General features: G+C 36.1%; 3 protein-coding genes and 1 long non-coding RNA gene across 5 annotated transcripts; all 4 read right to left on the bottom strand.

Annotated features, from left to right (window-relative positions):
- Positions 1–64: 64 nt before the first annotated feature.
- On the bottom strand, positions 65–285 carry LOC118439284. Its single transcript, XR_004837335.1, has 2 exons — positions 250–285; positions 65–190 (listed from the first exon to the last, which is right to left on the bottom strand). It is a non-coding gene; the product is annotated as an uncharacterized LOC118439284 (long non-coding RNA).
- Positions 286–4871: 4586 nt separating this feature from the next.
- On the bottom strand, positions 4872–6590 carry LOC110860572. Its single transcript, XM_022109635.2, has 5 exons — positions 6361–6590; positions 6259–6287; positions 6099–6192; positions 5926–6017; positions 4872–5362 (listed from the first exon to the last, which is right to left on the bottom strand). Exons 1-5 carry the CDS (start codon positions 6395–6397, stop codon positions 4928–4930), a joined length of 687 nt encoding a protein of 228 aa, XP_021965327.1. The 5' UTR covers positions 6398–6590; the 3' UTR covers positions 4872–4927.
- Positions 6591–7331: 741 nt separating this feature from the next.
- On the bottom strand, positions 7332–9977 carry LOC110860597. Its single transcript, XM_022109661.2, has 8 exons — positions 9729–9977; positions 9637–9665; positions 9468–9555; positions 9285–9376; positions 8177–9203; positions 8069–8097; positions 7861–7951; positions 7332–7770 (listed from the first exon to the last, which is right to left on the bottom strand). Exons 1-5 carry the CDS (start codon positions 9763–9765, stop codon positions 8793–8795), a joined length of 657 nt encoding a protein of 218 aa, XP_021965353.1. The 5' UTR covers positions 9766–9977; the 3' UTR covers positions 7332–7770; positions 7861–7951; positions 8069–8097; positions 8177–8792.
- Positions 9978–11151: 1174 nt separating this feature from the next.
- On the bottom strand, positions 11152–12288 carry LOC110860607. Of its 2 annotated transcripts, none has more exons than XM_035860489.1 (4): positions 12051–12288; positions 11905–11958; positions 11730–11840; positions 11152–11453 (listed from the first exon to the last, which is right to left on the bottom strand). In XM_035860489.1, exons 1-4 carry the CDS (start codon positions 12175–12177, stop codon positions 11284–11286), a joined length of 462 nt encoding a protein of 153 aa, XP_035716382.1. In that variant the 5' UTR covers positions 12178–12288; the 3' UTR covers positions 11152–11283. The 2 variants fall into 2 exon arrangements, with proteins under 2 accessions (XP_035716382.1, XP_021965364.1); XM_022109672.2 differs by having other exon boundaries at positions 11152–11432; positions 12051–12284.

The following is a 12288-nucleotide window of genomic DNA, read 5'->3' as shown; positions in this document are numbered from 1 at the left end:
TTGCTTATTGTTTCGGGCGACGACTTATGTCTTCCGAAATATACTTTTGAACAACGACTTGTGTTGATCAACTTATAAACTTGGCTTTATTACTTTAGAGTACATACATCGGGCATCAGTAATCATGCATAAGTACTAACTTGACATACGTACATGAAAAAATGACCCTACTGACTCTCTGATTCAGACTCTAAAAAAAATGACACCAATTACTCAAATTCTCAGACATTGTAAAATTTACAGACATACATATTTAGACATGAAATAATGATAACACGTTGTCGGGGTAATTCACTCAACCCACGACACTTATGGTCAGGCATTTAGGTCACACGGTCAAAAAAATGTTTTCACATATTTTACATATTTCGAGGTTTTGATACACATAAACATCTTGTTCCATGCACATAAATATGTTTTTACATATTTCGGCGATTTTGTAAAAAAATATATTTTTTTGGCACACATAAATGGGTTGTTAAATATTTCAGCGATTTTTTCAAAAAAATATATATTCTTTTAGAAAAACTTCAGAAATTCACAGTACATATATAATTAATAAATATTGAACTTTCTCCAAATGCGTAAAGTACAAGTTGTACTTTATATACAACTGTGGATACCGATCGTAGTTTTAGCCAACATACATTATTTGTCCGATTATTGTAGAAACATGACACCAGAGCACGTGGAAATGTTGTTAACTTGTCACTTTGAACTTTGAAGTGAAAAAGCTTTTTTTGGCATTATTGCGGCCAAATAAATTAAATTTTAAGCAATTAAAAAATTTTTTTATACATATGTCGGCAATTTGATTAAACATTTTGCATACATATTTCGGGATTTTTAAGAACATGATATGTTTACCATAATTATCCGGCCTCTGTATTATTTAAGTATGTAAAAGTGCTTTCTTGTACGTTTTGTGCTCCGTCATACAAAAAAAGCTCACTTATCGTTAACTGCAACCTTGAGACGGTTCGTGCAAGCATAAAAAATATTTGATAAAAGTGACTTTAAGTGGGCGATAAAAATTAGAATTTTGAATAAGTCTGTGCAAATAATTGACCTCTTTACGACCACTCTGGGCTCCCTGCACCCTCTCAATTCTCCTCTCGGTCGTCCTCTAAAGTATTTATTATATGGATGCAATGAAGGTCTGGAATTGGAATTGGTTTATTGTGGCTGGCTGGCAGAGGAATAACAAAAAGTTGAATATTTCTTGCATGTGTGTGTCGAATAGTTTTATCGTTTTATTGCCTATTTCTCCCATTGCTACGAGATAGACTGACTTTAGGGTGACTACATATCTGTACATGCACATGTACATATGGAGAAGTTCGTTGAGCTAAGCATGCAGTTTATCGCTATCTGGCCTGAAATAGTGTCAAATCGGTTTAAAGTTTCTGGAGACGATTAACATATCGCGAGGTGCATCAGAATTCGGAAAATTTTGCGCTTTACGAGAGTAAATGGAGGTTTTAAAATTAAACTTTATGAATTATCCGCATCATCCAAATGCTTATTTTCTATTCCATAACCACGAATGTCTGACCTTTGGTATGTTTTTACTGTAATATTGATTAAAATGCTGCACTATCGTGTCCCGAACGGCCAGACAGAACGATTCCATAAGCCCTGACTCTACCTAAAAATTAATATTTTAATCGTAACCCGACCACCATTTTGCTCAACCGTTAGGAGAAGTAACTAGGCTCTAAATATCAAGGAATCGTACAGATTTGAGGTTTCGCATCGAATTTGAAACCTCATTTTATGGCTGCTGTTAGTCTAACGAATCGTAATCGTATAATTCGTAAATCTTATGCAGGTCGTAATAGTACCCTTGCACAAAATGGGAGATAACGCCAACTTGACATTCTCCTTTAGTGTCAAGTTCTTCTTCGAATTACTGGCTGAGAACAACTTTGTCCTTCCTCGGAATACGAACAAATGTTAGAAATCTCATAATGCAGATAAAGACGACGACGACGACGATAGTGGTCTTCATGCTATGAAAATGCTAACGAGACACTTTACTTATCTCTCTCATTACAACGAATGGATGGAATCGATACACTTGCTCCCGATTCTTCAAGAATAACAATAAAAAATTTGACTTTGAGATTGAGAATGGCTTGAAAACTGAGTGGGATGAAGAAGTGTAGAATTTCTGCCAAGATTGGGACGAACGAAATTTTGTTCCGCTTGGCTCAATTTTTCCAGTGATTGGACTTGAACTTGACATTTTTTCTAGTGGTTTGGCTTGGCTTCTCGTCTGCCTCGGGGTTTTGATTATGGGAAAAGAGTGGTGCCCCACCATCATTTTTATGGGGTTCATTATTATTACAAGTGAATAATAATAGTTATCCTTTTTATTACTCGTCAAGATAATAACGTCGAAAATATTCAACAAATGCATAAAAACTATGTAGGTACGTTAGGCTGAATTTAAACAAAAGTTGAAAAATCAGGGAGGGAGGGGAAGCAAGTCTGGAAGAAATTGGAGACATCAGAGACAGGTATTCCCTGAGGAGAACAGTATTTGAAACACATCTCAGACAAGACTGCAGTAAAGACGACTTTGTTGTTATCTCGTTTTTTTTCCTACTTGAAATAAAAAAAAACTCACCCTTCCGTTCCGTTATAAAGTTTGAGTCTTCAAAAAGAAGATATTAAATACGAGTCTAAGAATATTATGATGATATGAATAAGACCTCTACTCTGGGTTCCAAAATAAATATGAATCTATGTCTGCGACATGCGTTTCCCTTCCGCAAAAAGTTAAAGAAAAGTTTATTACGAAGAAAATGTAAGTAAATCGAAAACAGAAAGTCTACTCGAGCAAAATGTAAGTATTTTAAGAATGAGAGACAACAGTGAATACACAACAATTTAAATGCACCTCAATATTGATGCATGCAACTTTTATCTAAATCGTAATAATGGTCTCATTTAACAAAATTTAGAATAAACTGACAAAGAAAAGATTTCATCAGAAATAAATAAATTTTACATGAAATAAAATTTTACTAATTGCCACGTTTAAAAAAAAGACGCAATTTTAGATCCATAAAGTATTCGACATGTTCTATCCCATCCTATTCTACACGCCAAAAAATCAATCCTTGAAAATTTCCCAACGTCTCTTCCCGTCTTGAATATTTGAAATATTCCAACTTTCCCATTCCTCAAAGCCTCAAAAATCATTGTGAATTTGACGATGTGTGTGATGCCTAACCAAACCAAACCTCCACCACCAAACTGTCTGAACTCTGAGGGAAAAGGGTTAACTTTTCCCTTCTCTGATTCCATTCTCCGTACGATTTGAAAGTAAGTGTGTGCTGCGACTGATTTTCTTTCCCCACGAGATACACGCGGACCAGGAGGAGAAGAAGGAAGAAGTATTCCTATTATTGCACCACACACAAAGAATCTCGGAACGATCTGAACGAAGGAGAGAAAGGATTCTAATCTGATCATCATTTTGATTGCCCCTTCCTCTCATCCTCAGTCCCCCATTTTTGTCAAAAGTTGGTCTTTCTTACGTATTCGATTGGACCCGTTTTCTCTCCTCCTTAGTTGTCGATACAACTTCCTACTTGTCATGTCGTATCGGCACACGTATCTCAACACGGCAAAAGAAGGGTTGGGTTGGTTGTTCAGTGTAAAAAATAAGTACGAGCCAAGACTTCCACTCAGGCACGAGGGAGGTGGACTGATTGTCAGCTTCCTCCAAGAAAAGGATGTGACCGGCAAGAAAAATGTCAATTTTAGTGAGAAAATGGCCAAACGCGTGATGACACCGGTCTCCGAGGAATGATGGATCATGGCTTCATCATAAAAAGGCTCAATTTCCAGGTTAAAAATGTTTCCAGATAAAAAGTAAAAATATTCTCAACTAAATTTTTCCCGTCCATTCCCAGCTTTAAGGACACATCTCTTCCAATAATTAATTATACGAGTCCACGCAAAAATAGTTTCACGTCGTCTCACTCTTGTTAAAACAATTATATTTCACTCCCAATTGCTGCCGAGGGAGGGAAGTTGTTGAGAAAACATGAAAAACAATTTAGAAACCTTGAACAAATTCCAAAGTGTAGAATCTCTCAACAAAATTAACATAAAATAAACACTGAACCATTCAAAAAGCGAGGAGATAGTCAAGTCCTTGTACTTGGGGTAATTAATCTTGCGAGAAATTTGAACCATCGCATGCATCACAGTGCATGCATGCATAGCTACGTATCTACATGTGTAGCTGATACGTAGTAAAACTACCCTCCCCGATTTTCGGGTAGATATGTTTTTTTGCTTGGCAGGCACATGCTACAGCAATTTTTCCAAGTCCGACACCTCGGCTAAACCTTAATGTGTGTGGTGGATATGTACTTCCTACCAGTGGCCGCGGAAGCGTGGGGACGGAGTTTTGTCCCTCCGATGTCCCCCTCATCTGCCCATGTCATATAAGCCCCTCCCTCCCCCATCCTAAATGCCCCCAGCTTCCGCGGCCCCTGCTTCCTACAACTTCACTAATACTGCTCCCCAAGTTTGTCTCATATATCAATGGGAAGCATTAAGTGTTGCCGATAACTGCCTAATTTCCCATTTAAAACGAGACTGCACAGATTTACCGACTTGGTTGTCGAGGTCTGGCCCTCCGTACGGTAAATCATTTAGAGAAATGAAATTTGAAACTTCCGTCCTCTCCGAGTTATCCGTCCACTGATTATTTTCAGACTCTTCGCATTTACTCCACCTGATACCAACGAACGCGTTACAGACATGCATTCATTCCTGTCCCAGTTCATTAATTTTGCAAAAAATGGAAAGATTCCGACACAAAAAGTATTTAGGAAATGGATGAACGGTATGTAAAAAAAGAGCTTAATTTATTTATGGAATCCTTGAAATTCTAGGCACCCGTTTAAACATTATTCGTCGTGTAGTACTGACTGTTCGGGTTGTAAAGGCCGTTTTGTGCTTGTTGATTGTGACGCAGGTCTGCCGAGTAGGGTGGCGGGTACTGGGCCGAATAAGGGGGAGGGTTTCCTCCGTTAAGAGTTGCGGCATTAGAGCTGATGAAAACGGTGGGTTGTTGGTGTGGATAGTTTTGCGGGGGGTAGTTGTGCATGGCGAAGGTGACACCCCCGGCAAATCGGTTGAGGTCCAACTTCAGCTCTTGGATGAAGCAGTACACGACGTACATCATGTAGATGCGATAGACCATGATGAGGATGGCCACGATGCTCCCGAGCGGACCGGCGTCGCCCGCACTGAAGTTGACAATCAGGGATATCAAGTCAATGCAGAAAAGGACGAGTTTGACGATTAGCCATAATCTGCAGTTGCGGATGTCTCTCTAAATAAGGAATAAAAGTGGAGAAAGTTGGATTTAGGATATAAGCCTGGATGGATAATATTTACGTATTAACAGAGTTTCGCTGTGGTTTTAACCAATGTCCACAACAGTCGTCCAAAACAGTTTTGGACACCGAATTTTGGACGTCCAAAATGTCCAAAATAGAAAATGGGACAAAATGATACAAGTTCTTTATTAGTGAGTCTTTGCATAAACCTTTGACTTACGAGTATACATATCTTCTAATCATTTTGAGAATTTTGATGTGTATGTAACCCGGCATGGTTTAGAAAATTTCTTCATTTCTCATAACAGAGCATGTTAATAGAAAATAAAAGTTTTTCCAAATTTTGTGGCATTACTCACTAAGATGCTAAAAATTAAGGGGAGATTGCATATTTGTGTATAGATTTGCAAAAATTCGTTAATAAAGAACTTATAGCATTTTCCAATGTTGGACGCTTTTGGACATTTTGAGCGTCCAAATAATTTTGGACAATTTTGGACGGTGTCCAGACCAAAAGTGGTGGACGTCCAAAACGAAACACTGTGTATCAAAGTACCCTTTGTGCTCCAAAGTAGAGTCGAATGGACAATAATAACCCGAGAATGGCGATGATCAAGAGGATGATGCAAACCACGATGGTAACAGTAACTGAAAACGTGTGTAAAATATGCACATACTTAATTTAAATATACATATCTCTGTATACAAACAAAATGAATTCTTATTTACTCTCTTCATTCTCCAATTCGGGATGATCGTCACGATTAACGGTAACGGCAATAATTGCCAAAATAACTACGACCAGGTCGAAAATGGCGAAAACCTGGAATTGTAACAAAATAATTATAAAACAAAATCGGAGAAAAATATCTTCTTTTAAATAACTTACGATATCAATTATCGCCATAATTATCACACCTGAAGTTGAATAGTTATTTCATTTCTGTTACAAAAATGCATTATAGGTATTTAGGAATTTTTGTATACTTACCCCTTTGGAGGGGCATGCAACACGGGTTCACAGCCATTTTTTTATTTTATTAGATCTGAAAATTCCAAAAAAACTATCCCAAAACGAATTATGTAACTGCGCCCACTAGAAATAAATTCTTTACACGACGGAGATCAGATTCTGTCCACCATGACAAATATATCTATGACTTATGACACATGTATGAGTACACAAGTACGTTAGCACGATGAAAGTCCAGAGAAATCGAATTACAATTTTGCTATGTAGAGTACAAGTGCTCCTGTTATCATGCCAGATAAGGTAGTTATCTGTTTGGCTTATAATTACGTCTGGCTTTTAACGATTCGTATATTACACCATTTTATCGCGACAAAGATAACGAAATGTATGATTTCATGCCAAGGTGAAAATATTTTCCGTTTTCATAATCAAGATTGTGTACATATGACGTGATTACTATTATTTATGACGTAGTCCTTAAATTAACATGTAAATCACTTGAATTGAATTACAATCATTCTCATTTCAAGATATACTTTTATCGAATCTTTTATCGTTCCAATTTTCACAGAAAAATAGAATGTTGGCAAATTTTCAACTTTTTTTACCGATTTACCGAAACAATTTTACTCCCGAGTTGTTGACTGAACCAAGATTGCATGAAACCAAAAAAGATTATGCAATATTCACACCAAAATCGTACTCACTTTTGCTGACGTAAAATTTTTGGAAAATTACATAAAATTTTTGTAAAATTACAAAAACAATTTTACAAGCTTCACCAAAAATCGTGCTTTTGTCGAAATAAAATTTTTGAGTATATTCATTCTCGATAATTCGTGATACATAGATATACATATGTATTTAAAAGCGGAATCCCAAGATTTTCATGTAGCGGACAAAAATTTGGTTTAAATGCAGATTGAATTATTGTGAACCCGATTTTTATCGAGTCCAATTTGTCTCAAACTTGCTTGATGCCTGAACGGTCACAATTTATTGAATTTTATTAGCTTTCACCTCCTGGCACCTCTAATCTTGGCTGAATTTCACCCCGTTCTTTCTGAAGTTCCAACTCTTTAGCGAGACAGTAAATACAGTATTTCATATAAATTCGATAAACGAGCGTGGTTATCGTAACAATTAAAAATGGGAGATCAAAATCGTGCTCAGCATTCCCATCCACGTCGGCCGTGTAGACGTAGATCACGACGAGGGATATCACGTCGATACAAAATAAAATGATTTTTAAGAGCAACCAAATCCTGCAGTTTTTTATGGCCTCCTGGAACAAGGGTGAAAGCACTGCTGAAAATGCAATAAGCGAAACGGTCGCCTTCTTGGCACCAAAATAAAGTATGACAGATAAAAGTAGTCCAATTATTTCGACGATGAAGAGCAGTATACTGAAACTTATGGCGACTTTTTCTGAAAATAATTAAAGTAAAAAGATTGTATGTGTATCTGTACGATGACATTTTGACCTGTTGTGGTCGTTGCGTTGTTGTATTTTCATACCTCTTGTCCCCGTCGGTTTAATATTCGGTTCATCACGATAAATGGGAGCAAAATGTAGTGCTGTAATTGTTATTATTGCAACCGCAGAAATCTAGCGATATCAAAAAGCAGTTAATCACTAATTGCTTTAAGTCAGTAGCTTTTAGATAACACAAAAGTGCATAATATGCATGTATGTACATATTTATTTAAGTAGGTATGCACTTACAACGTCAATGACTGCGAGCAATGTTGCCCCTGAAAAAAAGTTGCAAGACTCTAATACACTCTTGTTACTTAAAGTGTTTTAAATTATAACCCACAAACAATAAGTTACCTCTTTTTAGGGACATGCAACACGGGTTAATTCCCATTGCACACTATTTTCGTCGACTTTCACCCAAAATTTTAAACTATGAAAGTCTATTTTATTCAGAAAAATGAGGATGAGCTCCACAAAAGTGCATTGTTACTGACTCCACGATTTAGTCAACAGTAGATTAGTAGATGCTAAGCACCCACTTACGGCGGATGAGCCAATCATTTCGGCTTTTATCTGAATTTGACTTTTAGAGCTTTAGATTAGGTATATCAATTATAAATTAAAGATCCGCTTATAGTGCATATTTAGTTCATAAGGTTAGATCCGTGTTATCGATTTAGTGTATATTAACGATTTATGCATTTAAAAACCATTTTACCAACACATTGTAAAAGAAATGTAGGCTTTAATACTAAAGGGGAAAATATTTCCTGTTCTGTTAATCATGATTGTATTAACAAATACTTAAGACGTATGACGGACATAAATAATTCTTAAGCTAACGTGTTAACCAATAATTGAATTATCCACATTTCGTGACATAAATCATCGTTCGTTCCAATTTGTACAAAAAACTAGAAATGTTAGCAAATTTTGAACTTTTTGCCAGACTATAAATTTATCCACAACCTTATAGATTATTTGTCGTGGTGTAGTTTGGATTCGATATTCCGGTCATTTGGTTATTTGCGCCGTACGGAGGAGGATAATTTGGGTTTGGGGTCGCCGTCACAAAAACCGTGGGTTGTTGATGCACGTTCGGGGGAATTGTCCCCATCGGATAAGCAGCAGTTCCCCCACTGGCCAATCTCGTCTGAAATCCGGCCCGTTCTTGGTGCATTTTCAACTCTTGGATGAAACAGTACACGCAGTATTTCATGTAAACGCGATAAATGAGAATGATTATCGTGACGACTAAAACGGAGACTTTTTTGTCGGATTCCTCATCCCCGGCGGTGTACGTCACGATGAGCGATATTACGTCAATGAAAAATAGAATGATTTTTACGATCAGCCAAATCCTGCAGTTTTTTATGTCTCGCTGGAACGGAAGTGAAAGTTGTGTTAAAAATTCGGAAAATAAAATATTCCTGAAAAAGTGAAAGTGGAAATATTTAGTCACCTTCTTGGCACCAAAATAAAGTCGGAGAGATAAAAGTAATCCCATTATAGCGACGATGAACAGAAGTATGCCAACAATTATTGAGACGGTTTCTGGAAATTTTCAAAAATATAAAGTTTTCATATGTACGATGACATAGTTTCTCTCATTTGACATGTTACAGTCTTTGTATGATTTGCATACTTTCTGACTCCGTTGGTTTATTTCTCGATTCGCGATAAATTGTAGTAAAATCCAGCGCTGTAACAATTAATTTCCCAACCGCAAAAATCTAATGTCATAAAAATCCCATTAATTGATATAGGTCAAATAACACTGAAATAAGCCGACGCATCTGCAAATATGCACTTACTACGTCAATGATCGCCATAAGTATTACCCCTGAAATTACATTTAGAATTAATTAGAGTGAGCCATATAAATTTTAAAATATGGATAATTTACCTCTTTGGAGGGGCATGCAACACGGATTGATTGCCATTTTTTGTACTAGATTTGTTCACTTTGTGCGAAAATCTTAAAATATTTATGTTCTTAAATTTTATCCAGAAACTTGAGCTTCACAAAACTACCTTGCAATTTATGACTAATTAAATAATTCCTGTTTACGTCCACCCCATTGGAATGAGATTCAGTAAAAAATACAGGGTCAATAATAATCAATAGTTGTCACTTTCTGCCTTGCCAGTACATATGCTAAGTACATGCATGCATACATGTACCTATCGTAAGGTTTCAGCAAACCGATAACACTATATTGTGATTTGATAACCCATTGTGTCCATGATTCATCAACTGCATCACTATTATCGCAATCGGAATAACATTTGCAAGATAACATACATATTTTCAGCTAAATCCTCCTCGCCGCTTAATTCATTTATATATATATTGGACAAGACCATGTGGGAGGTTAACGTCGTTTCATGGGTGTCAATGCATCGATCATTCTTAGAAAACTAGTATTATGACCAGAGTACATATGTATTTGACTCGACCGGCACGGTAATAACTAGTATTACCCTTTAGTAATGTTGTGGTAGTGAGAAACTTACCACTCATAAGCAAATCACTACCAATCTGGTAGAAAGTTACTACCAAATCAATACCAGTGCGGAGTATATACGGAGTTTATCAGATTTTTCAGTGTGGTGATCAAGTACAAGACGATTCCCCCAAAATTTTAATCTCCTTTGTTGCACTGCATCATTATCATCATCGTCATCATAACAATTTCAATCCCGAGGAATTTCTTTGTCCATTACGGCATTCACTTTGTTTCCGTCTCGTATATTCATATATTCTCCTCCTCCTGATCCAATATTGCGTGTTCATGTAAAAAAAACTGGGAGAAAATTTGCATGTGAAACAGAAACACGTAATGAGATTTAGTGAGTTCAAATCCCTTCATCATCAGAGAGAGCATTTTCTACTTCATACCCTTCCCATATTTAGATACGTAATAGTTGGTCACATTTGTCAAAGAAATGCAAAAATGTATCTACATACCTGTAATAACAAAAAGAAACCAACAATACAATAACGCCACCCGAAGGCTCTCATTTATTTTTTAGCCACACCACTATCGTGCCCTGGAATAAATGGGAAATTAATGCATGACCAAATCCCCGAAAATAAATCGTAATATAAGAGAATGACATGACAGGCCTGGTAAATAGACCTTTTCTTCCTGGTGGCAAAGGATGAGAATCATTTCGTAATATTGCAACGTTACTGCATACATAGCTAAACCTAAAGTGGAATATTTACATACTGGACGAAGTGAGTACTGAAGATGAGTTGTGCCAAGGTGCATACATATTTAGAGATTCAAAGGAATTTAATTAAAATGATATACTAAGAGAGATAATGTAATAGGGAGTGACAAAACAATTTTATTTCAAATTACGGTAATTTTGAAAATTTATAAATAAGAATAAATATAAGGCCAATGTTCATACCGAAAAAATAAACCAATTCATCTGGTGATTTAATGATATTAATTAGGATGACGATCATTTAAATCTTTCGTGATTTCTTCATCTAGCTTTTCGAACATTTGCTTAAATTCTTTGTCGAGCTTATCTTTTAGAGTCTTCAGTGTTTCACGAAATTTCTCTGCTTGACCTTTCACACTGTCGTTTCTCTCTGCATGGATAAATTGAATAACTGTTAGATTCATTTATATAAATTTATACTGATTAATGATTCACGTCAATCAAATAATGAGGGTATTAATTATTTATTCGTATTCTTCGTATCGTAAAATAACTTGGACGTTTACGAGATTTTGTAAGCGTCCTAAAAATTTCTCATCGAAAATCACGTTATTATGCTTACGATTTTTACGAAACCTGACCCCTTGTTTTATCTTCATAAGTTATTTTGCGATATTAAGGATACGAAGAAATAACGAATGCCCTCAATATAAATACTTTCACCCACCGTAGAATGCATCATTTTTTACTTCAATTTCTTTCTTTTTCTTCCTATATTCCCTTCTAGATTGGATATCCAGACTTCTATCATGAAATTCATCCAGACCCCCGAAATTTTCTTAAGATTAAGTATTTTAAATTATACCTTAACGTTCAATTATCGATTTATAAAATTTACTCACCTAATATGGTTTTACTTTCCTCTTGAAGCCGCTGTTTTTCCACTTTCAAAGTTTCTATAAATTGAATGTATTATCGCTTTAGAATTATATTCCTATAGTTAATTAAGCCATCTAAAAAGATTGATCTCCTAGATTAAGTCACGTACCAAATTGTGTTGTAATTGTTTGTAACGGAATGTCGAAAACATTTGCCAAATCTTGCGGTTCAATAAGAGCAGCTTGAGTTGTTGATGGAGATGGGTCATCAATGGGTGGATTGTCGTCGACCTCCATGTTTTATATTAAATTTCAGTAAATTTTAAGTTAGAAAATAAAAATCAGGATTGTGTGGATGGATAATGACGAGTTGTGTGGAAAAGAGGGAACGAGCACGCCAAACTGAGT

Source organism: Folsomia candida, unplaced genomic scaffold (assembly GCF_002217175.1).
Source record: "Folsomia candida strain VU population unplaced genomic scaffold, ASM221717v1 Fcan01_Sc033, whole genome shotgun sequence".
NCBI lineage: Eukaryota > Metazoa > Arthropoda > Collembola > Entomobryomorpha > Isotomidae > Folsomia > Folsomia candida.
This window is presented reverse-complemented; position numbering and strand designations above follow the sequence as displayed.

Coding starts and splice junctions, on each gene's coding strand:
- LOC110860572 (XM_022109635.2), bottom strand. CDS start 6,397: ATGGCTGTGAACCCGTGTTGCATGCCCCTCCAAAGGG. Junction 6,288..6,360: donor TTGCATGCCCCTCCAAAGGG/GTAAGTATACAA, acceptor ATTCAACTTCAG/GTGTGATAATTATGGCGATA. Junction 5,363..5,925: donor TCTACTTTGGAGCACAAAGG/GTACTTTGATAC, acceptor TTCCTTATTTAG/AGAGACATCCGCAACTGCAG.
- LOC110860597 (XM_022109661.2), bottom strand. CDS start 9,765: ATGGCAATCAATCCGTGTTGCATGCCCCTCCAAAGAG. Junction 9,666..9,728: donor TTGCATGCCCCTCCAAAGAG/GTAAATTATCCA, acceptor ATGTAATTTCAG/GGGTAATACTTATGGCGATC. Junction 9,377..9,467: donor TAAACCAACGGAGTCAGAAA/GTATGCAAATCA, acceptor GAAAATTTCCAG/AAACCGTCTCAATAATTGTT.
- LOC110860607 (XM_035860489.1), bottom strand. CDS start 12,177: ATGGAGGTCGACGACAATCCACCCATTGATGACCCATCTCCATCAACA. Junction 11,959..12,050: donor AACAATTACAACACAATTTG/GTACGTGACTTA, acceptor TTCAATTTATAG/AAACTTTGAAAGTGGAAAAA. Junction 11,454..11,729: donor AAAAAATGATGCATTCTACG/GTGGGTGAAAGT, acceptor TGAATCTAACAG/TTATTCAATTTATCCATGCA.